General features: G+C 42.9%; 1 protein-coding gene across 1 annotated transcript; it reads right to left on the reverse strand.

Annotated features, from left to right (window-relative positions):
- Positions 1-348: 348 nt before the first annotated feature.
- On the reverse strand, positions 349-25,247 carry mylipa (myosin regulatory light chain interacting protein a). The gene is made up of 7 exons (XM_084079564.1): positions 25,003-25,247; positions 23,578-23,768; positions 10,389-10,574; positions 6,371-6,568; positions 5,844-6,008; positions 4,327-4,735; positions 349-2,270 (listed from the first exon to the last, which is right to left on the reverse strand). The coding sequence occupies exons 1-7, from the start codon at positions 25,087-25,089 to the stop codon at positions 2,070-2,072; spliced, it is 1,437 nt and encodes a 478-aa protein (XP_083935690.1). The 5' UTR covers positions 25,090-25,247; the 3' UTR covers positions 349-2,069.
- Between the last annotated feature and the right edge of the window lie 658 nt (positions 25,248-25,905).

Raw genomic sequence — 25,905 nt, forward strand, 5'->3', positions numbered from 1 at the left:
AGATGTATTTTTTTGGCAGATTTTGTCACATTGAGCAGGACATAATGCAGAGAAAATAATCAAATAATATTCTACAAGCTAAACGCGACGCGTTGTGAGCTTGTAGATCTGCTATTTTCAAATAGCCTATGTATAAAATAGGGCTAAAGGGGTTAATTAACTTGTTAATTGACCCCTTGTTTTTCATTTCACTACATCTTTAGGAATGTCTTTGCATTTTTATGAGTATTAGCAATCCTTGACTCCAACATTCACTATGCAAGAGGCAGTTGGGACACACGACCAGGGTCAGTGGTGTCAAGATGTAACCGCATACTACTGTCACAAATTCACAGGCACTCCATGGGATTGTTTTTAAAAAACAACTTTATTAATACTTTCTCTCTTGTTCCAGGCATAATATATAATATATATAAAAAGTTTAATCCTAAGAGTTATGTCTACATTTTACAGAGCATAGTGGCCTTTGCTTCAGAAAACAGAAACAAATTGCTACCTTGTACAAATCATAAAATTCCTTCCCCTGCAGTGACTCTTGTCAGCGATAAAGAAAGAATTATTCCTCTTAATGCCAAGACAAAAAAAAATGTTTGTGCAAAGAAAGGATATAGTCTAAACACACGGTGTTGCTGCTACATATAGGCCAAGACCCCTATGGATAATACACTTGGGAAAAAGTTCTTGGTAAAGTGACGTAGATAAGTTTTTTCTCCTTTGCATTTCTCTAATCTTAAAAAATAAGATAAAACTTGGGGGAGAAAACATGGGGAAAAAAAAGCTTTTCAAAAACTGAGCTAGTATTGCACAGACAGATCTCCTAGTACCATTATAAATAAAACCAGAAGGAAACTCACAAGTTGACCCCAAAGAGGACAGCTGCGTTTTTTCCAGGGTGAAACAAACACTGGACAACAACTACTACATTATATCATTTCCTGTTAAACTAAATACATATAAGAGGCAGGATTTCAGTAGATAATCTCTATTACTTTTCAAGTAGGAAATTAAAGAGCCTCTTTTGAAAGGCTCCCTCGTTTCCGGGATTCTGTTGGCATGGAGATAAAAATGAGGCGTAAAACCACGGCAGTTTGTGTGAAACAGGGCTTGTGGTTTTGGATGGTGGCAGTTATTCTAAAAACAAAACACAACAACACAACAACCCTGTTTTGTGTGGGGTGGGGGGTGAGGGGGTATGGGGGTGTCAGTTTCTCATACAAGGTCGGAGTTTTCTGGTGGGATTTGAGAGGCCACCCGACCCTAGCCACCTCCCTAATCACCCTGCCATAGAGATGGCTGTATGGATAGGACAATGGCTGCCGTATCACCTCTGGTTCCTGATCAGTATGCAGTGCTGTGCCCAGAGCAGAGCTTCCAAGCCCCTTTAAGACCTCCTCATTGGCATGGACAAACCACCAGGAACAAAACAAACGCATTTAAATGAGCAGAGAAAAAAAAACTCTGTTACATCATAAAATGAATTCTGAAAACTGGAAAAGACAAAGCTTTAAAATGTAATAAAGTAAAATTTCACGCACACAAATCACTTATGTACAATGTTTAGCTGTTCTCCTAAAGCACAGAATTTGGTACATGTTTTGTGGGGCTAGGAGTCTGATGTGGAGCAAAGACAAAAAACAATAACATAAATCAAAGCACAAAACAAGTGAAAGAAATGCTTCTACTGTGTATCAGATCAACTGATGCAATAATTTAAGAAAAACAATAAAGAGGCTAATCTTAAAATAAAGTGGTAATGAGCAACGCTTTAAAAAAAGAAAACCAAGGAGTGACATCACTGCCTCGGATTACAATCAATCAAAACAAACCAGAGAAAATACTACCAACCAATAATGGCTGGCTGGTTTGAAATGAAGGCAAACGACCAATGAAACGGCAACGCCAAGTTGAGTGGAGTGGTTTTGGTGCGACGAACCTTGTTGCAGATTCATGTTGGGTGGTGTTGGGAGGTTGGCATGTTGGGTGGTGTTGGAAAGTTCATAACTCATACTGTTGGTTCCCTGCAAGCAGACAACATGGATGGAGAACAGTTCACACTGGAGCGCTTTGTCTTATGTGTGGTACATCTTGTGGTCGTAGTCGCTGGAGGAGCAGGAGAGAGGTGAAGCCATGTCTCTGTGAATGGGGGTGGGGTCATTGTTGCTACGGTGATGGTGGTTGTTGTCGGTCAAGGTCAGGTTCAGCAGGCTGGTGCACGTGGGCAGGTAGACGTGCTGGACGTGTTCCACCTCAGACCGACACACAGGACACGACTGAATGGGGGGGCAGACAGAAGACAGATGGTCACACGCTGAACATATTTCAAATGTTCAAACATTTCAGTGAACATACATGCATATATGACTAAATGTGACTTTTTCCATTTAAAAGGAAAACCCATAACTTTTGAGTTACAGACTTGTAAGGATCCATTTGAAACCTCAAGGAACCCTGAGGGTCCCTGGAGAACCCACTGGTATGGACAAATACCGGCTCTGGTGGGACTCGAACCCCAGGCCAGGACAGAAAGAGAATTTAATTTTGAATAGTATAGAATTAATGTAGTCATTACTTGTTTGTATAAACATCCAACATGAACCACTACCCCATATGGAGGCATCAGCTTTTTAAATATAAAATACCGTAACCAACAACTTAAAGCCTAGTTTGTTGACCGGTGTACCCCAGGGGTCTATATACACTGAACTCCATTATCCTCTCTACAACAAATCTCTTAGGTGAACATAGCCCATCTGCAAGCTGCATTGTGAGCTGGTAGATCGGCTATTTTCGTCGAATGCCCGCCTATTATGACATTGCCCAGAATAGGGACGCTATCGATTCATGTGTCCCGATGGTGTCATGAGAGGAGTCACATAAATCAACCAAAACAGATAAGACTGTCACCACACACCCATAACATTGTTATGTCAGTGTGTTATTCCACAGTGTCAGCTCTTGTTCAGTGTTCTGTGTCAAAAAAGTTGGCCAGAATACAAAGGCTTAAAGTCCTGGGTCAGCCACACAAAGTTCACAAAGACAATAAAACAATGTCTTGCACTGTATCAAAGTGTGCACAACCCCCCTGTAATGTTTCCTTTAGCCTCCTATTTGGCTGGACTGCTGTTCCACTGAGCCACCTTGGCTGTGCAAGCCTCCGCTCACCACATGACAGGCCATGTGCTGCCAGCTCTTTGACACATTCGACACAAGCACCAGGCATCAAAGAAAAGCATGGACGTGCGCACAAAGGTGCCAGCTACGGAAACATTAAAACAACAAATATCCCAGATCGTACACTGGAGGGCTACGGAATTGTCCTCGGCCATCAAAAATGCTGCTCTGCCATCAAACTGAATATTAGTGAATTCCATTTAGTCAGTGAAGGAGCTGTCAGGTCATCAAATTAATTATAAAATGAATTGGAGACAATGGGATCGAAGGACACAGTGAGCCCATGTATTAAAGGGGAAGGGGAGAGACGGGAGAGACTCTCGCCTTGAGTTTATAAGTTCCTCATAAAATGAGTAGTAACTTGTCTCATGGTAAAGTTAAAGGCTGGATGGATGAACAGAAATTGGTTAAGAATGAATTTGTTTCATTTCCATTCATGAATCACTCCCTTGAGTATGTGTGAAGGAGAGGATGCAACCAGGTCATGTTTCCCAGTTCAGTTAATGGAGAGATTTGCCTGGCAGCTACAATCCCATTAAATACACCCCCCCCCCCCCCCCCGCCTGTGCAACGTAAGGCAACATTTAGCAGATTAAGTGGGGACAATCAGGTTAGCTTAATAAAGCTTTGGATAGCTCTTCTAAAAACACCATGAAGAGGTAATGAGAAGCTCGAACAGTTCATCTTAAATTAAGCAGCATTTGGAATGCACAAACTCAAAGTGAGGCTCAACAGTGACTATGCTGGTTGGATTGATTGAATATTTGATTAGGCAAAAAATGTATAACAGCACAGTTACATATAAAATACTTTGTCTAAAAGGTCCGTTCATAAAAGTCCTTGCGGTCTTGTTTCCAATGAGGTCCTTGATTATGAGGATTATCTCAAATAATTGTGATTAGGTGATTATGAAACAGCTAGAGGTTCGAGCCGCTACGCGGCCTTCACCTCTAGAGTTTGGGTCGCTATGCGGACCTCACACCGCCGACCCGATCAATAAGTCCCAGCTTTGTCAGTGTCCCCATTGTGCCCATATATGGAGACTTCTGTATCCGTCCGTCTACCTGTGTTCCTTTTATGCCCATATATGGAGTACCCTGATGTCATCAGTATATGCCCATATATTTGAATGTCCATATATTGAGTCAGGCCTACCTGGAGCTGGTTGGCGCAGGTCTGGCAGCACACCATGTGGCCGCATGGGCAGAATGCAGCGTCGATCTCCTCCTCGCAGCAGAGCATACACAGCAAGGCCTCCCTCAGCTTCTGCAGCCTCTCCTGCAAGGCGCGGCTTTGCTGGCAGCTGCCGCAGTCCAGGCCCTCGTCCTGGTGGTTGTCCCTGCTCGGAGAGCGAGAGGGGGGCGTGCGCTCGCCATTGCGGGCCATCAGGTCCGCGTTGTACAGTGCACGACGCGCGTGGTCGTACACCTCCTTGGACGTGCGGCGGATGTCAAAGACGTACTTCTTGCCCAGGTTGATGTTCTCGTTGAGGAAGAGCGACGCCAGGTGGCCCTTGAAGTCGCGGCTGTACTGCATCATGACCGCGTTGGTTACGGTGTCACACCTGGAGGAGGAAACGTCGTTATCTCACCAGAATCTGAACCAAGTACAATCTGAGTCGTTTTGGTCGATATTGTGATATGATAATACAAGTACTAATAATAAATGCATTTGCTGTCCTCAGCTTTCAATGCTATACATAGATGTGAAATGAAATATTAGATGCACTAGAAAACTCTTGACTATACCCTACAGACTATAGATGTGCACCTGAGCCTGTTGAAGACATGACAACAAATATGCAGACTCAGAGAGCTGAATCCTATCCCAGAAACAAAAGGAGAGGCTCATCTTTTGTACCTTTGGGGCCATTGTGACTGGCTGAGAACAATTTCATAGCTCAGCCATTTGGATTGTCTATGCTCGCTGCAAACTGCACGCATGCACATATTTCACTAGGACAAGAAAAATACACATGCCACCCCTCCCCCGCAAGACTGTCCTATGTGCTCTGCTTTCACGAAAATCATTGCACACCACTTAGATGGGACTGTTAGCTTAGTGTTATGTGTTTACGTGACACTTCCTTGCACCATAGATGTGCTAAAGAACTGTAGTTCACTCAGTCATTGTATGTGTGGTTGTGAGGATGCATATTCAGCAAGCAAGTGCTCTGTGCCAAATAGAGCAGAACCAGCCATTAGGAAACGCATTTAGGACAGGTTCTCTCCGTTACGCTGCATCTAGTAGTGTTTATCAAAGCAATGGTAATGGTTGGCTGCGTCATGGCACTATCATGACACGCTACAGTGGCCAAGAATTGTTTGCCTTCTCTTGAAGCGGCACAGATGGGTAAATGACTGACAAAGAGCTACGTTTCAGAGCGAAGTAAGCCCCTTCAAAGAGAGGGCAATGTTTGAATCTCTGTCATAATAAAAGCAAAGATATTGCTTTCAAATAGTTGTAGACTACATTCATGATCAGAGACATTATACTGGCAATAAGTTGACCAATAAATGTATCAGAGCGCACAACTCTGTAGTATATTCCAACTAGCTTCTTCAGGGAGTGAATTCAACAGAACAACATGAACACATACAGTATGCTTTCCAAAAATGTTGTAGAAATGGGGCAGAGGTATTGATTTAACATCTCTACAAACAAACTCTCACCTGTAGAAGGCGTGTGTTTCTGTGATGGCTCGGTACAGACCACTGGCTGCCCGGTTACTGATCAACTTGAACAGGAGCACCACGCTGTCACTGGTGTCCTTGGTCACCGTCAGGTAGACGCTCTTCCCCGACTGCGTGGCGATCTGGATGATGGGATAGCTTATTCTGCCGGGTGACAAAGAGGAAAGAAGGTTAGGACTGGCCAATATGGACAAGATCAAATATCACAACATTGTTGACGAAACACCTCACTATTTATTGTAATATCGTATTGTGGCGATATTTTCTCAAAGATTGAAAAATTGAAATTCATTAGATAAAAGCTCAAAACACATTGCGATGTGATGCATTGTCCATTTGACATTTTTGTAAAGTATAAAATTAGTACATTTTTGTAAAGTAAAAAAAGTGATAAAAACAAGTAACATTTTTGCCATGTCACAATATGATATCCAAATCACATATGTCAAGTAGGGCTGGGCATAGGACACTAAACATCTCTGCTGACCAAAGAGTTCTGCATGTACCTGTTGACTAAACTGAAGTCCTCCTTGCAGATGGCGATTCCCTCTGGGCCGACTCCTATGGCCAGCCGCTGGCCCTCAGCATCGCGGGCCCAGTGCCATTCTACACCATAATGCTCCAGCAAGGACACCAGCTGAAGAGCCTGGTACTCCACAGAGCCTTGGGTCACACCTTCCAGAGCCTTGTGCCTGGAGATGATGCTGCACGGAAAGATGGAAAAGACTCCAGTTCATTTAGGGTTGTTGCACAATATGTGCAAAGGGCACATGAGACTCATGAATACATAACATAAGCCCAACGGTGCACTGTACACTAATGATTACACATAAAGTAAATATAACGGCGCACTGTACACTAATGAGTACAGTGGGTGAAAAACTGGGTCACATTTAGTTCATTATGTAAGCAAGCTATGTATTGACCATTTAGGGCTCTATGTACTTAGTTGACTGTGGTCCCCCAGGGCTCTGTACCAAGTCCAGTCCTTTTCCCCCTCGTCTCCAAATGTCTTAACAGATCTAGAAGCTCACAATGCGATGTTATGTGATTATAACATGCCCAAAAGGACGCTTGCATGTGTCTTCACATGTGTTGTCTCAGTTTCAACCCATTCAATCTGGGAACGCATCCGTGTAATTATTTTGAATTCTTTGGGCTAAAATCGTGAAAATGTGTGCAAATCTTTGAATATATATATTTTTAAAGCAAACATTTGTAACTCAAATCTTTGCTTCTGGGGTTGGTCCCTGGAACAACATATTTTGAGATGGGGGTCGGTGGACAAATGCATATCCTTTTGGGGGTCCTTGACATGAATGGTTTGAGAACCACTGATATAGCAGAAACCTGTTAGGATTTAGAAGACATTTGTAGATACGTTCCCGGATTGAATGGGTTAAGAATATCATATCGCGTTGTGAGCTTCTAGATCTGCTAAAATGTGATTATAACATGCCCAGAATAAGGACGCTAGCATGAGTCTAAAATGTGTTGTCTCCGTTTCAATTTAAGCATACCGTGCTTGTTGTGAATCATTATGCACCCTGAGACATGAAACCTGCTTGTTGTGGATCATTACTGTAGTCAGACTTCCAGTCATTTTTATGTTATCACATGGCTGCCAGTGGGAGATCATTATTTACAAATGAGCAGCAGGAAGAGGACGGTGTTGTGAGGAAAACTGTTGGTGGAAGCATGGTGCATAATTACGTATGCACCACAGTGCATGAGGAATACACGTTTATCTGCGCAGCCACGACACACTCTCTACAATATCTACATCAACGGCTCTAAAGACTGGAAGCATGACACTGTTGAATATAGAGGATGTAAAAGCTCACAAAGTGTTCAAAATGATAGATTTGTTAAAGATTTTGACAATATAGGGATGTCAGGTTTAAAATGTTTAAAGTAAATAGATGGCAGAGGGTCAGATACTTATGTAAAAACAATAATTATTATTCCACACTGCGACACGTTATGAGCTTGTAGATCGGCTACGTAAGTTTAGGGAACCCTCGCTGTAGAGAGGGATTGTTGGAGACAGTTGAGGGGTGGGTTGGTTTGAGAACTGGCTGGTTGGCGCCAACCCCCCCAAAAAAAAACTAAAAACACCTTTCGGAGAAAAAATCTATCTTAATCCCTTAATCCTGTAATCCGATTAAATCACTTACTAAAGTAACTAAATTGCTGTGTGATTACCATATAATGTTGTTACTTTGTCTTCTCCGTTATGGATACAACTAGTCTTCGTGTCCCTACAAGTACAGAGGTTCTATTAAAACAACAGCTTAAAGACTTTTTAGAGTTCATATTTTTCTCCCTTTCATTTCAAATGGTACATAGTCCCTAAAGCAGCCAGAGCACAATCAATCCTCCACTCTGTAATCACTTAAATGTGACCCCAGTGATGCCGTACTTTCTGACATCCGATAAACACAACGCGTGTCTGTCTTAACAAGCCTCTCAAATCAAACAGTCATCAGCGGTTCTGCCTCTTCATAACTAATCCGACTAGACGTTGATGACTCCCAGATGAAATGCATCAACACACATTTATGAAAAATCTAAACATTGTCGCTGATGTGGACATTTGTGGCCATTTAGTGAGTAGATGATAAAGAACAACACTTCATTAACAGAAAAGGGCACCACATCATAACATAGCCGAAAGACCAACGGCCCTTTAATTTCCCCATTAGCTTGATTAGGCTGGTTTGATCAACATTGTACGGTGAGTGGGCTTGTGAAAATGTCAGGGTGCAGCATTTGTAAACAAGAGGGGTGGGGTGTGGGGTGCTGTGATGAGCCAGGACAAACACTGGAGTGGTTTGGCTTGGCACTGGTTTGGCAACGCTACTCTTCCCTCATCCTGCTCTGTCATTTTCCCTTCCCTCCTCTGTGTCAATCCCCACTTTTCTCCAGTTGTCTCCCACTTCAGGGCAACGCCTGCTGACAAGCTTTTCCACTGCAGGGTAGCGGCTCAAGGCGACCAATAAGAGCCCGGTACTTTTTTGGTATGACCTCGGTCATACGATACCAAATGGTGACATGAAAACACTACTGATTGGTCAGAGAGAAGTGTAATTGCATCACTGCCTCAGTTGCAGTTAAATGCTAGTGTAGTGGAGAATTCAAGTCGCATCAATCACTAAGGGGCTAGGGGAGAGTAGTTAACCATCATGTATCATAAATGTCTGCTGTAAAGAGAAGGATGCATTTCACAAAAGCTTAATGCAACCAGATACTTTTCCAGCTAAGGCCTTCAGTTTCAATAATGATCTCAAATCAGGTTGTCAAGTTATCTTTTGAATCTCTAATCTGAAGACCACTGCCGTATAAAAACATGTTTCGAATGGGTTTAATAAAGGGTACCTGCCATATACTGCCAGCGAGCTTGGTTGGCATTTCACAGCAGCCAGAATTCCAAGGATGTTTTAGACTAAATACCCCATGCTGTCTGACTCCACTGCCTTTCAGGAGTGTTAGTTACACTTAACTGCCCAACACCCAAACATGTTTGGCTCAGAAGAGAGAAAAACACACTGCATGAGAGACAGTGGTAAGGCTTTCTCTGTCAGAGAACTCAGTAAGGGCATCAAACTGTATCTGGTTTCCAGTCTGCTGCTCAAGCTGGCACATACTGATAGCATGTGTTTGTGTGGTTTTTCAAAGGCAAGTCTGGAATGGTTTGCGTGTTGAAGTTACATTGTTGGGTGGTGTTTCAACTGTCTTCTTTATGAGTAAATATTGCCACTATTAGGTGTTATGGCATTGTTTCATCTGCTGTTTCACTCTCCTAAAAAGGTGGAGAGGACAGAGCGCCAGAAATACACAACCAAAGCCAAGTCCATGGTGGTTTGGATGTTGCTCAGAGTAATTATATGAACATTGGCATTAAAACTAAGGTCTTTGACACGTCAATCTAATCTGGATTTCATTGCATATTTAAATCTGATGATAGGATATGATTGAAGTCATAAGCTCTAATTACGCCTATGTACTGTACATCATTAGTTTCATAATAATGTAACTCAATTAGATTTCCGTGACCGGTCACAATGCTCAGTGACTTGCTCAAGGTCAGACCGCTGTCCTTTTATCACATTAGATAGCTCTGCTCTATTAATGTGTCTACATGCAGTGTAAAATCAGATATGAATCGAACTGACACTAAACTGCAAACAAAACTTAAAGCAAAACTAAGGAAAAATACAAAATAATCACCTTTGTGTGAAGACAGATTTCAGTTTATTGTGTGTAAATTGCTCTGACTATGAGTAATCTTAATTATGGTGAAAAGATAATCCTAAATACTAAATAGTCACAGGTCAGTGTTGGGGGTCGTGTCCGCACAAAGCCTTATAATTTGAGGCTTTCATATAGTGCGTCGCTCAGTTCTGAGTCATAATTCTGTTTTCTTTCCTTCCTAAAAGTCTATACCACTGACAGGATATGAAAGGCCATGCAGTTCTCTGCACTCCTGAACTTCACTGCCTAGTCCCTCAAAAGCTTCCGTACCTGTTAACTGTTGCGGGGCTGGGCTCCTCGCCACACAGCTCAAAGTACCAGTACTTGGCTGTGTTTTGGTTGTAGTCGCCAAACTCTGCCTGCGCCAGGAGTGCACTCAGCTCCTCTGCCTGCTCCGAGCCCATGCGCAGGTGACCCCTTTGCAGGTCCTCTTTCACGTGCATGAAGAAGACATGTCTGGTGGGACGAGAGGCAGACAAAATGAACCACCATTAGAATTAGGCTATAGTAGTCACAATTATTTTGCATAGTCGCCATCGTCGTTTCTATGTAAGATTTCCATACATTTCAAACATTTTCAAAAACAGTGGAATAGCAGATCTACAAGGTCGCAATGTGACGCGTTGTGAGCTTGTAGATCGGCCATTTCCACTATTGTTTATAGTATAAAATGATTAAATGTCATTTCTTTGTATAATTCTTTGTCATATCTACCCTATGCAGTCTTTACCCTGCCTAAAAGCCCAAACAGAAATGTAATTTTATTATGTTCCATGTTCAATGCCAAAAACTAAATAAAATTGTTAATGTCAACTAAAATGTTATGTTGGGATAATATCCTAATGCTCTCCTAATGCTTCTTCCATGTCATGTCAGCAAACCTTTTCAAGTTCATACTTCCAGCCGAGTAGTGATTCACATTCTAGTGAATTTCTTGCGTGATAATTGAGGAATACAATAATTATGGGTAGGGTTACAACATAGACAGCAAGGGTGTGCAAACTGTGCATGTCTTTCATGAGAAATTGAACAGCACAGATACAGTATCTTGAAAAAAATATTTGCTCACATTCTCTTTAAGTCTCTACCCGCTCTCCCGCACACATAAATAAACTGTATTCTTATGTACAGCGGGAATGGATAACTTGGATCACGTAGTGAGCTTGTAGATCTGCTATTTTCAGCAAAGAGATTTGGTGTAGAGGGAAAAGGAGTGCACCAAGTACAGTGCAACTCAGGTCAATTTAACTAAGTATAGAGGGTCTAAGTGTATAAAAGCATTGGACGTTGTTTCCTAGACACAGGGGAAGCCCAGAGGAAAGTTAAAAGCAGTGGACTTTGTATCCTAGCCTGTGAAGTGCTTTCACTTTACCTCAGTGACTCACTGAACTATTTGTAACCTCTATCATCCAACAGAGATAAGAGTGCATTAAGCAATAGAGCCCATACCCTTCTGTGACGACCATGTGACCCCTAGCAGAGTGCTGCCAAGTGATAAGGCCATCGGTGTTACCACATGGCTGGAGTCCAAGACCAAGTGTGATAACGTAACGCAGCAGCGCAGCCCTGCGTCTGTCTCCCATGCTGTCTGAATCAGTCAAGATGACGTTCACTGACCAGATAAATGCTCAACTCCCATGTTAGGACACACTAATCTTGTCCAGGGGAATTCTATCACCCCCAACACTCCTTTTGTTACCAGTGCTTCTTTTTGGTGCCCAAGGTGATGTGGGAGTTAGGTTTGTGTGCGTGTGTGGTGACACGGCACTGAGAAAATAGCTAAATGTCAACACGAGTCAAAAACAACAAATGTCATTGTTCGGCCTCAGCGATTAGGTTAGGAGAACAGCGGGTTCTGGTGCGCCTAACAAAAATAACCAAATTCTCTAAAGGGATCATTCATGGCAGGCCTGTTCCATTGTTTTGACCCAAGGGATCTGAAGAATTCCTTCCTTTTCACGAGCGGCAGGAAAGCCAGAGTCGTCCAAAGCCGTTTAGCATCCTGGACGAGTCAGCCCTGAAACATTGTGACAATGATGAACTGAAGTAACCAAAAACCTGGCATGCCCCCTTTTCAGATATTTTACTGTGTAGTCTACACAATCCACTCTTAATTTAACTCAGGAGTGTACATATGGAACCAAATGGACCTTAATAATAATAATCATTTGGTCACCGTTCCTTTAGGCTATTTTGTCACTATACATTTTCATATACTGTAAGTGAAATTTGTCTTCTGCATTCTAATTATTAGAAGCAGTGAGCGCCACTGGTATAGGGAGCAGTTAGGGGTGTCTTGCTAAGGGAGACTTATTTGGTTCCATTTGTACACTCTTCCACGTCAAATTATTATTACTGTGGATTTCTGTGTACAACTCATTCTCCACTTATCCAGATCTACAGTATGGAATAAAGTGGTGCCTCTGTCCTAGGTTTTCACAGGCTTTCATTTCTCACCTTACAATCACCTGCTACTGTAACTCAGAGCTGCCACAAACCGGTCTAGCAGCTGGCTGACACGGTTTAGAAACTCCTTTTGGTTTTGTCCTGCTTCTCTCAATTTCTCCCATTACTCGTTCTATTTGTCAGTTTTTGACTAGGGTATACAATCATATTTCTTCCCTTCTACATAATACAATAATATTATGTAGAATAATAGTAATAATTCATAAAGTATCAATGTGAACAAAACAGGACACAGGCAAACACAAAAGACACTCTTCTATATGGCTAGACTCCTGCAGAGCCAGACCGCGAAAAAATATCCAAGGCACAATGTTCAGCTGAAAACAGGGTACACGTGTCATGAGATGATGCGTGTACCCTGATGAAGGCTCTTGTGCTCAGCTGGACAGTAAGCGTTTTTAAATCATTGCCAAGCCATGCATCAATAAAGGCTTTTTATTTGTCCAACGGAAGTGTGCCTGAAGTAAACATGTTACAAAAGGAAAGGAACTTAAACCAATTTATTTCAGTTGATCCGACCTGCCCAAAAGAGCACAGCTTCCCAGTTTTCTATGCCAATGACCCCCAAAAACTCTTGCAAAAGGCTTAAAAACAAATGCATTGAAAGCTTGTAGATCTTCCATTAAAAAAAAACGTTTTTGGGGGAGGATTAACAATGTTGACAATGATATGCCCAAATGGGGACGCCAAGTTTAAAGTTGAACAAGTTCAATCATTTTATGAATGGAAATACAATTAAAAAAAAAACGAATTACATTTTCCTTTCCTTTCCAATTGCCCCCCGGTGGCCCCCACTTTGAAAACCTGTGCCAAAGAGCACCTGATTCTTGCGTGGCATGGTGAACCCACGCAGCATTCTTATCCTATAACGTGCATCATATTTCATCCCTTTTGAGGTAAGAGGTTAGCGCTCAACATGACTCCGCTCCCTTCGTCTCCACTCTCCAGGCATGTTGTTTTGCTCTGACAGTAGCCAGTCAGCTATGGAGGGACACCTCCCTTGTTTTTCTGACCTCGGAAACATAACTCGCATAGCTAACACGACTGTCCGCGCACGCTGTGATCTAATGTAACCCCCATCACCCAGAATATGATCCACAGTTTTGGATAACATCGGCTTGGTCTGCGAAGAGGAAATAAAATAGACGTTGACTAATGTGGTCACACTCATTCATAGTTAGAGAACATCTTCCTTGTGACAAAGGGGATTCACAGGTGTAATGGGAATACCCTGGGAGGTTTATTTTCTCTGTCGTCGTTTCGTGTGTGGAAAAAACTAAATTGCGAGGGAGCAAAACACACTGGCTGGAAGAACCCAGACAGGGTGACACACATACTGTATGAGATGGCAGAAACATAGGGCACACGCAAAATGAAAAGATCTACAAGCCAATGTGTCGCATCGTGTTAGCTTGTAGATCAGTTATTTTTGTCAAACTATTGCCTCATGAGACAATAATTTAAACTTAAGAAAAACAGCCACCACACTCCATAAGGAGCACAGCAGCCGTAAAGCGCTACCTCTGATAAAGCCAGACCATAACAACAGACGCCCCATGGCTGGCTAGCCTCAGGGATAACAAACACAGCTCTTTGATATGGTGTCAAACAACCCATTCTCTGCACACACAAACAGGGAGTTCCATTGTGTCAGGCCCAGCAGGTGTCATGTGATGGAGCGCTGCAAGTCAGCTACCTGACAAACAATAGACCTGCCCCGTCTGCGAGGTTACTACAGGGCACCTGGCTGAGGTTACTATAGGGCACACTGCAGAGGTTACTCTAGTTCAGCTGAATGATACCGTGGGAGACTGTGCCACTGAGCAAGGCAGTTAATCCCAGCATAGCTACTCCAGTCCGTCATGATATTGTGATACTGTGACGGTTATTATTGGCACATTTGCTGCAAAAGCAATGAGCTAACATTATTGCCATGTCCAGAAAACATCAAAGCACAATGTGGATGATGGAGGGGATTTATATGGGCCACTAGCCCATGACCTTCTCACCTTCACCTGTGCATAAATGGGCATGTACGCGTGTAGCCGAATCCCAGCCCCATTTGTCCAAAGGCCAATAATCATTTGGGAAGGTAAACAAGGCATTTAGGTGAATAGGTCACAGTTGTGCCTAGAGGCAACAGGTCACAAGCCAGCTCTGAAGTCAACTACAGTTCACATGTCTAAATGTCAACTCTGTTTTTCGGTCTCCAACACCCTGAGGCTGGAATGAGTGGCTCCTGCTCCATGTTCTGCCAAACTAAACTTAACGTGACTAATCTTGGCTATAGACAGCCGTTCCCCAAACAGAACTGCTTCTCTTACCAACACCAAATTCACACACAGCAGTAGGCCACTTGTCTATGGAGAGGAGCGACTGCACACCTTCCCCGTTGTGGCAGGAGGTAGGGGTGTGCCGATACACTAATTTCACGAAACGATACGATACGATATTTGGCTCACAACTTCGATACGATTTCGATACGATACGCACTTTTTTTATTATGAAAATATATGGAGGGGAAAAAAAGAAAATGCAAACAAATAATTCTGTTTTTGCATTATTCAGACATGCAAACTTGTAGCTTTTCAGCTACAATAGCCGTTTTGAATCCAAATAGTAGGACACCTGACCCGAAAAAAAAACATGTTGTCACTCTTTTCACTTCGGGGCCGTTTGCATGCCTGATTATTATGATTGTAAAAAAAAAAATATATATAATATTTTTTTTTCCCAAAACGATACATATCGTCACGAAAACGTATCGCGATATATCGCGGGACGATATATCGGCACACCCCTAGCAGGAGGCGGAGCCAGCAAAAAGTGGTGCAGCAAACTTGAGAAAAGTTAGCTACCCACGAAGGACCACGTTAACTGGTGGGTGTTTCAGAAGCACTGTACACATCTATTTAGCAGAAAAATCCAGCCGTAGTGATCTCTGGTGTGAATAAGACGCAAGAGCTCAGCTTTGGAGTGAGCTGGCTCTAGAGTAAGACGTAGTCGCTATAGTGAGTCCCCCGGTTGGCGACATTGATTGGGGTATAATTGTTTGTAAAGCATGGAAATTCTTGGCCATCCTGATTTTTTTTTTTTTAAACATTTGACAGATTTGTCACAAGGCTCACCAGCTGCTAGGTCTTGAATACTAATTGATCAAAGGCTATCACAGCATGTGGCACGCTGTACGACTCAGAGCAGCCATTTCTATCCTTGCCATGCCTCCACAGGTGCTAGTAAGCCAGTCAAGAAGCTGACTCTGCAGTGGTGACACACAGTCCAATCCCGTAGTGGGTGTCTCTGTGGTGCAGCACACCCTTTTGCAGCTGTCAGGGTGCGTTGTAAACCCTAAAGCATGGCAGAATCACGACATAGTCCAATTTGTTGTGTAAAGAAGCTGCATCTTTAAAAGGTTTCGGGCCAAACTCCTTGTGCATTCTCTGCCAAGTACTTTGTGAGCAGGCTAAGGTTTTGAGAATGATGCATGGAGAGAGGACTATGGCAGGCGGCAAAAGAGATGAAGTCCTGCTGCTATGGAAAGTTCCTAACAGATGGGACTGACAGGCTCATGTTTATAACTCTCCAAACCTATCAGAACGGAAACGTCCCAAACACAAGCTGACAAGACAGGGGACGACTGATGAACTCCCAGCCCGTCAGATCAGCAGGCGGTCAGGCAGAGCAGACAGGTAGATAGTGGCGTGGTGTGATGTAGGGGACAGTAAGACCACATGACCGCCCCATTGCTCTGGACGCTGACTCAGTCAGCAGCAACCCCTCCCCCAGATATCTGGTGTTGGAAGGTGAGGTGCCAGTACAAATCAGGATCTTAATGAGAGGGCAGAAACAGGATTATAAACACGATAACGGATGCATTCACAAACCACCACATCCATCGTCGCTACATTCCCCTGCACGGCTTCACCACTAACATTCAGACAGATCAGAGCCAGCCTCCTGGCCTAGTTCACTGCATTATATTCTACATACGTTCATCTCTGTATAGATGACCCACAATCAAATTCTTAAGAGGCTTAGTAATTCTAAGTCATAACACGCCCATGAATGCCTTGAAAGATGACTTGTTCTGATTGTGGTGTAGGACAGGGTGATGTGTGTGAGCATGGCAGGATAACCAGTCATCTGGTGTTAATACCACAATGTGAACATGCTGAAATAATTAAATTAAAGAATGACGGAACCCCAAGAATGAAAAGGTCTGAAATGGGTCACTAGCTGCAGGGAGATGATGACAGACAAAGGTATGGATGGGAGGAAGGGGCTGGGTAAGGGAATGCGTGGGGATTATTATTGTTTGTTTCAGTGAAAGGAAATGAGATCATTTCACTTGGCACAGACACAGTCTACTTTTTGAAGAGTTTAATTGAAATAAAAAAGGCCCTCAGCCCTCCTGAACACTATTATTTGTAGATTTTCCAACATTATCCGATAACGGTTTAATCACTATTATGCCTGATTTATACTTGGTTGCATGCCACGTTGTGCACTGAAAATAGATCTACAAGCTCACAACACGCTGCATCGTGACACAGATGCACAACCAAATATAAATCACCCTTAAGGTTCACTATGAAGCCATCAGTTCACCAGAGCAATCAAAGTCAAGGGAGATTTGCAGGTATCAAGAAAAAGTAATGAAACTCTGCTTTCCAGCTATAAAACTACACTGAATAAGTGGTTATCAGCCATGTTGCTTGCAGTCAGGCCGCTGGCCTCACAGTGGAACAAAAAGTCCCTGGCAGTTGAAATACAACACCTCTGCCTAGAGACTGCGGCTCCACCAGCCAATCACCAGTTGAGTTTCAGACCTCATCGGTTGAGCTCTTGACAATGCGGTTTGTAAGTTAGTCAAATAATGGCTGCTGCTGGGAGCTAGGGGTTACTAGCAGTCAATGAACTCCAGTAACCTTCTCTTGATTGTAATCTTCTCAAGCCTGGGCTGAATGGAAAGTTGGAAACTAAAATTGTTTCCGACCAAACATGGATGTTAATCAGTCATGCAGTTCATTAAATCATGAAAAAAAGTAAAAAAAGTAAACCTCCCAATTGAACTAAGAGGAAAGGAGTAAATAAGTATGTCAGAGCTGAATTCAACAAGTGCCATGCTCAGGAAAAGATATAACCATACAGAGAAGAAAAAGTACACAATGAAGCCGTTTGTATTCTAAATGCTTTGGGTTACAGGCTGGTTCTCCATACTGGCTGGTGAAATGGTGATTAAAATCTACCCACAGGCATTGTGGCACACACACACACACACACACACACACACACACACACACACACACACACACACACACACACACACACACACACACACACACACACACACACACACACACACACACACACACACACACACACACACACACACACACACACACACACACACACACACACACAGTTAAAGTCTGCCAATTCCAGCCCTTATTCTTGGATGGATCCAATGTGGCTCCAAACAACAGAAACCAGGGCTAGGTTACTAGAGTACATAGATGGCAAAACAAGCCCTGAAGGAAAGGAATAATGGTGGTAAAAAAAAAGAAAAACTCACCGCCTGCGATGGTAAGATTTCTGTAGAATGTTTAATACAAGTAGTAAAGTACTGATTTATTGTAGCTTGTGGTTAGGATAGAGATCCTAGTGTTTTAACACACTTGATCCATAATACTTGTGTCATGTTTAAACTGCCAAATACTTTCCAACAGTAAATTAAGGTACATACATAACCTATGACCTAAATAAATTGTGTTGACGATGACTTTCTACATATTGGATCCAGTTTGCAGAGAGGAAGTGGTAGAGGTTACAATTGCAATTACTGTACATACTGTAAAAACAAAGCTCAACTGTATGGGGATTACAAATGGGGTCTTGTTAGACTAATCTCTTCACACATGGTCAATTTCCAACCCAATTTAGCTGTGGCTGCCAAAGAACACTTTTTTTTACTCAGTTGGTTTAGCTTTTGTTTTAGATTAAAGACAAAAATGTATTTAGCTTTTAAATTGTTTTAGATTAAAGACAAAAACGTATGAAAATGGTCAAGAACCACGGCCCATGATGAACCTTGTTAACAGCAATAGATGCCCTTAGTGATTCACCCACGTTAGCCTGATCAGAATGCCAAATAAGGCTGCTTCAAGTATATACTTATACTTTGTAGAACAATGTGCAAAAATAGCCCAATTTCAAGCTCAGAACGGGTTGTGATGTACGTTGTGAGCCTGTAGATAGTCAAATAGAACAGTTTTATTGAAATGGATTATTTTTTTATAACCAATTAGATCAATTACCTGCTGCACCCTAATGCCAAACAGTATAGCATAGAATATAATAATATAGCATAGAAACGCCCCCTGGCAAAAGGTTTGATCAAGTGTAGATACTAAAGAGGCCCGAGGGACAATGACTTCTTCTAATCTAAGTCAATTAAAAGATGTTGTGGATTAGAGAATCTCTCCAAATCAGGAAGAAAACACTTCCACTTAGCATGCTATGACCGTAATAACCATTACCATTTCCTGCATTCATTAGCACTCAAATGAGTGCATAAAACCCACTGTAATCAAGCCTAATTAACACTTTGCCCAAATTATTCAGAGATGGTCCGTGCTTTTATGAAAAGGGAGTGCATTGAAGATATGGGGGAAAAAAAAGAAGGGTTTAACAGGGCATGAGCTATTCCTCATATTGTAGTGGGTCCGTTTCCAATTCCCCTTTCACAATTTACACCCAATCTATAATTAACCATAAAATGTGGAAGCAAGCCCAGATAGTAAGACGACAAGTTTCCAGCGCTTGATAAAACCATCAATCACCTCACAGGCTGCCAACAAGATGCTAGCCAGGACTGTCTAAAGAGGAAAATGCATTGAGCTAGCACCTGTGTGAGTGTGTGTGTGTGTGTGTGTGTGTCTTGTTTCGGTGATCTGCCGAAGCTCCATGTGGCCAGAGGCAGCAGCGTACGCAGCAGCTTATATAAGTAGCTTGCTGAGTTGTGTGTGCACAGTCCGTGTGTTATGTAACAAAGTCCTCCCAGGAGGACACGGAGCGAGAAAGAGGGGCCCGCGTTAAGTTCAACCTACTGCTACATTACCCAGAAGCCCCTCTGTTGCCTGTCTTTTGTGGGTGTGTGTGAGTCTGAGAGAGAGGTACAAAGTGTTCACTCTGCCTGCATAGCAGGCTCCAGACAATTCACACAAACTCACACTCACCTGTTACTAAGGTCCGATACATATTTAGTTGCGCAACAACAAAAGCAGATCTACAAGTTCACAACGCTTCTCTGCAATGCGTTGAGCTTGTGAATCTGCCGTTTTTGGTGTACGACATAATGCGCAAACAAGGCATAAATCAGGCATAAGTTTGAAGGATGGCGAGTGTGTGTGTTGCATGCATTATGTGACTCAGAGGGTGCCAATAACTCTGGAAATCCTATCACAGGAAAACAACTCATTTAAAGCGACAGACATTTGCCAAGAATAGTCTGCCCCTGGGCATTTATTAGTGTGCAATACTAGCAGGATGACTGTGCATGTTGAGTATATCAAATGACAGTAACAATGTAATGCTTGTATGCAACAAGCTGACAGATTGCAAACTGAGCACATGAATTGAGCAGGTATTAAAAGGCAAACATCTCTCCGAGTGACAGTTGTGGAGACACATTCCAGAGCTACTTGGATGTTCCCTCTTCAGCAGTATGGCCTGTGGGAACGTGACAGACAAATGTTTGTAACAGAGCAGGCTGGGGCTCTTTGAGTACTTCAGAATAAGAGTGCCTTCCTGGGAGCCTGTTTGCAGTTAGCACATGACGTGCAGAAGCCGAGTTATAAACCAAGTAGGGCAAAGGTGACGGCACAAAGGCGAGTGCAGGAAATGTGTCTCTGCTGGGTTGCCGTAGCACAGGCCTGCTCATTTCATGAAACAAAGACTTGTTTTCACGGCAGGGAGACCGGCCTCTGCTCAGCAGCACTGAGTCACACACACTGGGATCTCATAATGGACAGACAAGGAGCACGTGCTCATTAAAAATCATGACTCCTCATCCCGATCCTGGGTCAGTTTGCAGGGGTTGAGTGGTTCGCATTAACTGGCAATTTATGCTCCATGTACGGTGAAAACAGCAGATCTCTTAGCTTACAATGCATCACATCAACTGCGCGTTATGAGCTTATAGATCCACTATTTTCGACACACGGCACTGTCGTACGACGAAGTATGAATGAGGCTTAACAGTCACAATGATGACCTTTCTTTCATCAACACCACAAGCAATGTGTTGAACGAGACGTGTTCACTATGCTTACTTGTGTGCTTGTTTGGTAAAGGAAAGCTACCAAGTGGATATTAGAGAGAACATTGTTTTCCCAGAACAGGTGAAAAGGATTCATGTTCATCTATGTTAACATGCAATGATTCAGGTCGTTGCCCTCCAAAGCGTATAAAAACAAAAACAAAGTCTAGTGTTAACTTATCTAGTCTAAGTCCACAAAACTCTGCCATCTTGCACTGTCACTGTGTCTGGCACTTCCGTCTTGAATGGATGCCCGGGCTGGATCTCACACAACGTAAATTACTACATCTCACTGAGCGGACAGATGCTTAGTGACAAATACGGAGCCAAAACTCCTGGGCTGATGCGCATGGTGGCAAGCGGCATGTGCAACTTAATTAGCAGTACCACGAAGTCCCCCAGTCTTGTGTCTTCACCTCACCTTCTTCACAGCCCTTCAACCCCCACCTACCATCTGTTGGCAACCCTCCACCGCTAATCTGGAGGAGGTCAGAGCGACGGCGGCCGGGTGACCTCTAAGATCTCTCTTACACCCCCCCACCACACAGATTTTCTCAACTTTGTTCAACTAAGGGACAGGGTGAGGACAGATGGATTCATCCATTTCAACAATCATCCCAAAAAAGGACAGAGACTGAGACCTGATTTATACTTAGTTGTGCACTGGAAATATCAGATCTATAAGCTCACAGTCACAACACACCGTGATGCATTAGGAGCTTGTCGATCGCCAGACATAAGAGCGAGAAATCACAGGAGATGAGCGCCAGTAAAGGAGAGAGCGTGACAGTCCGTGAGAACATGCACATGGAGGCCAGGCAGACACATCGTGCCTGAGCCAAGTCAGATGGATGTCACTTTAATGAACAGCTTTAAGTGGCATGCTGTGTGTGAGTGAAGGGGTCAGCGTGGAGCGGCACTTAAAAAACACACGCCAAACAGATTCCCCCTCACAGCGTGCATTCATATCATATCCCTCCTCTCCAGTTCTCCTCCCTCCCGCCCGCCCTGTGACTCCAACCCGACAATAACAAACCCTCACGGGGCTGCTCTGAGCAGATTTACCCGTGTGATGATATTATGCTTGATTCAGCATGCTGGCTGCCAGATTTATTTTAGCCCGAACGGGAAGCCCGCAAATGCACCAGCTATTTATAACATCAAAAGACGCCGGAGTGGGGAAGACTGCATCAGATTTGGTACTTTGTATCAAGTCGAAGATTTGTTTTCAATTTCAATGAGCCGATTGAAGGCAGGTTGTCAAGAGGGAGATTCTTAGATTATAAAGATCTCATATACTGTGACAAAGTCAGCATGTCAACAGTGTGTCACAGGCGTCTAACATGAGCTTCTGAAGGAAAATGCCCGAAGCGTTGCACTTAACTGTGTGTGCAGGCATCGTAATGAAAGAGTGGTTCTTTAAGGCCATCAAAACCATATACGAGTCTACGTGGAAACACAACAAACAACAAGCTTAACTATGAAAGAAAGGCCTGCATGACAAGGATTCATAACCTCCGTGTATCATCTGATATGTAAAAGGAAAGAGCAATACTTCTAATCACTAAATGCACACATTACATTTACAAGCAGCAGCTGCAGAAAGTGGGGGATTGTCTAGGCCTCTAAAACTGAATGTTTTGTTCAGACAAAACACAAAAGACAACAAACGAAAGAAATGACAAAAAGAAAGGAGGAGTTATTTGAACTGCCAGACCGCGGACTTGAATAGAAGGCAGTGAAGGCAGCTGAGACGTCTGGATGGCTGGTCCCAGGGTCTAGCTGCACAAGGGGGACAGGCACGGACCCTGGGACCAGTGACACAGGCCTCAATCCTACACGATCATATTTCTTGGCAAGCACTCTGTGACGAACGACCCCGAGTAACCCTGCAGGGCTCAAGTAAGAGGTTACTATAGGGCATTACACTGTACTGGACACTAAACATTCACGTGGTGTGCTGTACTTAGAGCCACTAATTAACCATGGCTAGTTTTCCATAGCCGGTGACACCTTAAAGGGGCACGAAACCATAGGCTGATTTTAAAGTTTGTTTTCTAGTTCAGGTTAAAAATTACAGAAGGGTATAAAGATGGTTTGCACACTGTGATTTAGGCAAAGTAATTATTGGTTTGTTAAATGTATGTGTGTCAATGTGCAAGCATAGACAATACTGTTGCAAAACTGATGCTTGCACATCGGCACACTAAATCATAACACACATCATTAATTTATTTTGCTGCAGTTCCATTGCTTACTTAGATAGCCATGTTTTTGCATTTACCCTACTGTACAGGAAAACAAACTACAAAATCAGCCAAATGTTTCTTGCCCTTTAATCTTGATTTGTTGCTTTGGTGCTCGCCCTTTAATCTTGCGTGTCAGTGCATGCAACTAAGTAAAAGTTAAGCGTTACCGTGTGACACCAAGATCATAGAAGACAATGAGAAGAGTTGATGATGGAACGCAATAGGTTGGTTGATTAATATTTCAAAGCGACAAGCGTGCCCTAGATAACATTTTCGACATCCTAGCTTTTTCCCTACAGAAGGATGTCAGTGAGAGAGAGAGAGAGAGAGAGAGTGTGTGAGTGTGTGAGTGAGTGAGTGAGTGAGTGAGTGAGAGTGTGTGTGTGTGTGTGAGAGTATTCAACATTAACGTTGGTAAACATACCTTGTCTGTTCCTGTAGAATGAGATGAGGCTCAACAAAGAACTTCACCCGCAGCCTCAGTCTACAGGGGGTCAGGTTGTCCATCTGCTGGCAGATGCGGTTCCTCAGATTCAACCACAGGCTCTCCCCTTTGCTACCCGAAAACTGAAGACCAAAGTAGTCCACTTCAATTATACCCAACTTCCTGCAAACCTTGAGGGGGCAGAAAGAGAACTTGTGAAATGACACGTGCCGTTTGAGGTTACACCATATTTGGATGAAATATGAGGAGGGACAATGTTTGTCACTTTGTTCAATACGATTCTGGCAGGCTCACTGACTTTCATTGTTGTAGTGCAATCAATATGCTGCTCATAAAGCTCAGTGGGAATACATTTGGATCTTTTCCCAGAGAAAAAGGAGCACATCTGAGTCTCAGACACATCGCATGGCCCCTCAGGCCTCAGCACAGACTGGCTTGGGGTTATTATGCAACATGAGGCAGTGGTAAAAAAAAAAAGTTGATTATGTGCATACTTAACAGTAGCAGCTATGCTAACTTCCATAGATAGAGAAAAGCAACAACTTGGTATCTGAGTTTCAAGTCCTGTAAAAGTTTGTATCAGTGCACACAGTTCGAATACCTAGGCTACCAAATGTCTTTAATGAAACTCATTGTGTCATCCAAATGGAGTACCATGTAATCCATCCAGTGGTTCCACTGATCTACTGAAGCGTCTGCTCGAGTAGGACTCGAATGAACTCAAGTAACCTCGACCAAGCCTTCCGCCTCTGGCAAAGCCAGGTAAAACAAAGTGGCAAATGTGTGAGACCTTTTCAACAGTGGGCTGGAAGACGTGCAACGATGTTAAACATTAAATATAGTTACAATAGAATACAGGTTAATAGTTCTGTCTGCGTTGTTCGTGTGAAGAACATTTTGTTTCTGGAGTTGCCTGCGTTCTGCAGCAACAATATGAAACCGATGGAACGATATACATCATCGATATCTTGTGTTGTGGAAAACTTCACAGTAAAATGGAATACACACTTACACACAACTTTATGTATTCTGTTTGTTTCAGGCTCACGGCTCAGCACCTGAGTGTTCTACAAACATTCCAGGTGTGTGTGTGTGTGTGTGTGTGTGTGTGTTGGCGTGTGAACGCCAATGCGTTCAGTAACGTAATGGCACGATTTCGCCAAAAGTCAAAGAAAAAGAACAAATAATGTATAGCTACCGGTGGCCATGACAATGTATTTGAAACCACAACTTAGCAGCAAAACGTTAAGAGCCATCATAAACATAACCCCAAAGAGCCGAAAATAGCCAAATGATAGCTCATAATAACGAGTATAACATCCAGAAGCTTTGTTGTGACTTTATAGATCTGATATTTTCCTACTAGACATAATTGAACGTTTTTTTTTGTTTTGTTTTTTTTACCTTATTGAGACAATCTTCACCGTTCGCCTTCCCATCAACTTCCACTTCCATCACCACCGAATCCGGACGAGTAACGTGGCAAAGCATTTTGGCTACTTTTTATTGTTCTTTAAAAATCTTTGGTCTATACCACTCTTTAAATAAAACTAATTTCATAAAACAAATCACGCAAACGTTCTTTTAAAAGCCCCTACATGAAGCCTTCTTTCACTTTCTGTGCCCTCTCTCTCTCTCCTCTCACTGAACTCACTCTCTGTCACTGAACTGGGGCAGCCGCTCTCCAGCTGTAGCCTATATCAATGAATTGCCGTGCGACGCACCGCCCACTCTGAGGCAACCAATCATAATCCGTTATACATAATTACTTGTGCCAGCTCTCGTGGGCTCTCGTCACTGTTCAGTGCTAAGAAGGTCTGTATCCGCTGACTTCCGAGAAACATACATTCACTTACAGGCTGTTTCCGTATCCGCTCTAGAGCGGATATTCAAACCGTAAAGTGAATTGATCCCAGTTAAAATAACTGGCCTGTCACATCCCATGGCCCGGACTCAGACGTGCTGTTATTGGCTAGATGGATGTCAAGCATACCGACAAATGCGACAGAGAATTGGATAATATGAAATTATGGTGATCAATACAAAGACATGACAAAATAAAGCTTGTATTTCTGTGTTAGAGCTTTTGCCTTTATCCCCCCGCCACATTCAATGATGTAGAGTATATACATAAATAATATAATTATACAAATATTAATCATAAAAAAATAATAATAACACAAGATAAAAATCAATTACAACAGTAGGCTACTAAAAGATACATTTATTAATATTCTAATTCCAAGGTTTACTCTAGGTTAACGTCACTAATATAATCTAGACTATCTATGAGCCACACAGCTCCTT

This window comes from Gymnoscopelus microlampas (genome assembly GCF_963454915.1).
Source record: "Gymnoscopelus microlampas genome assembly, chromosome: 15".
Classification (NCBI taxonomy): Eukaryota; Metazoa; Chordata; class Actinopteri; order Myctophiformes; family Myctophidae; genus Gymnoscopelus; species Gymnoscopelus microlampas.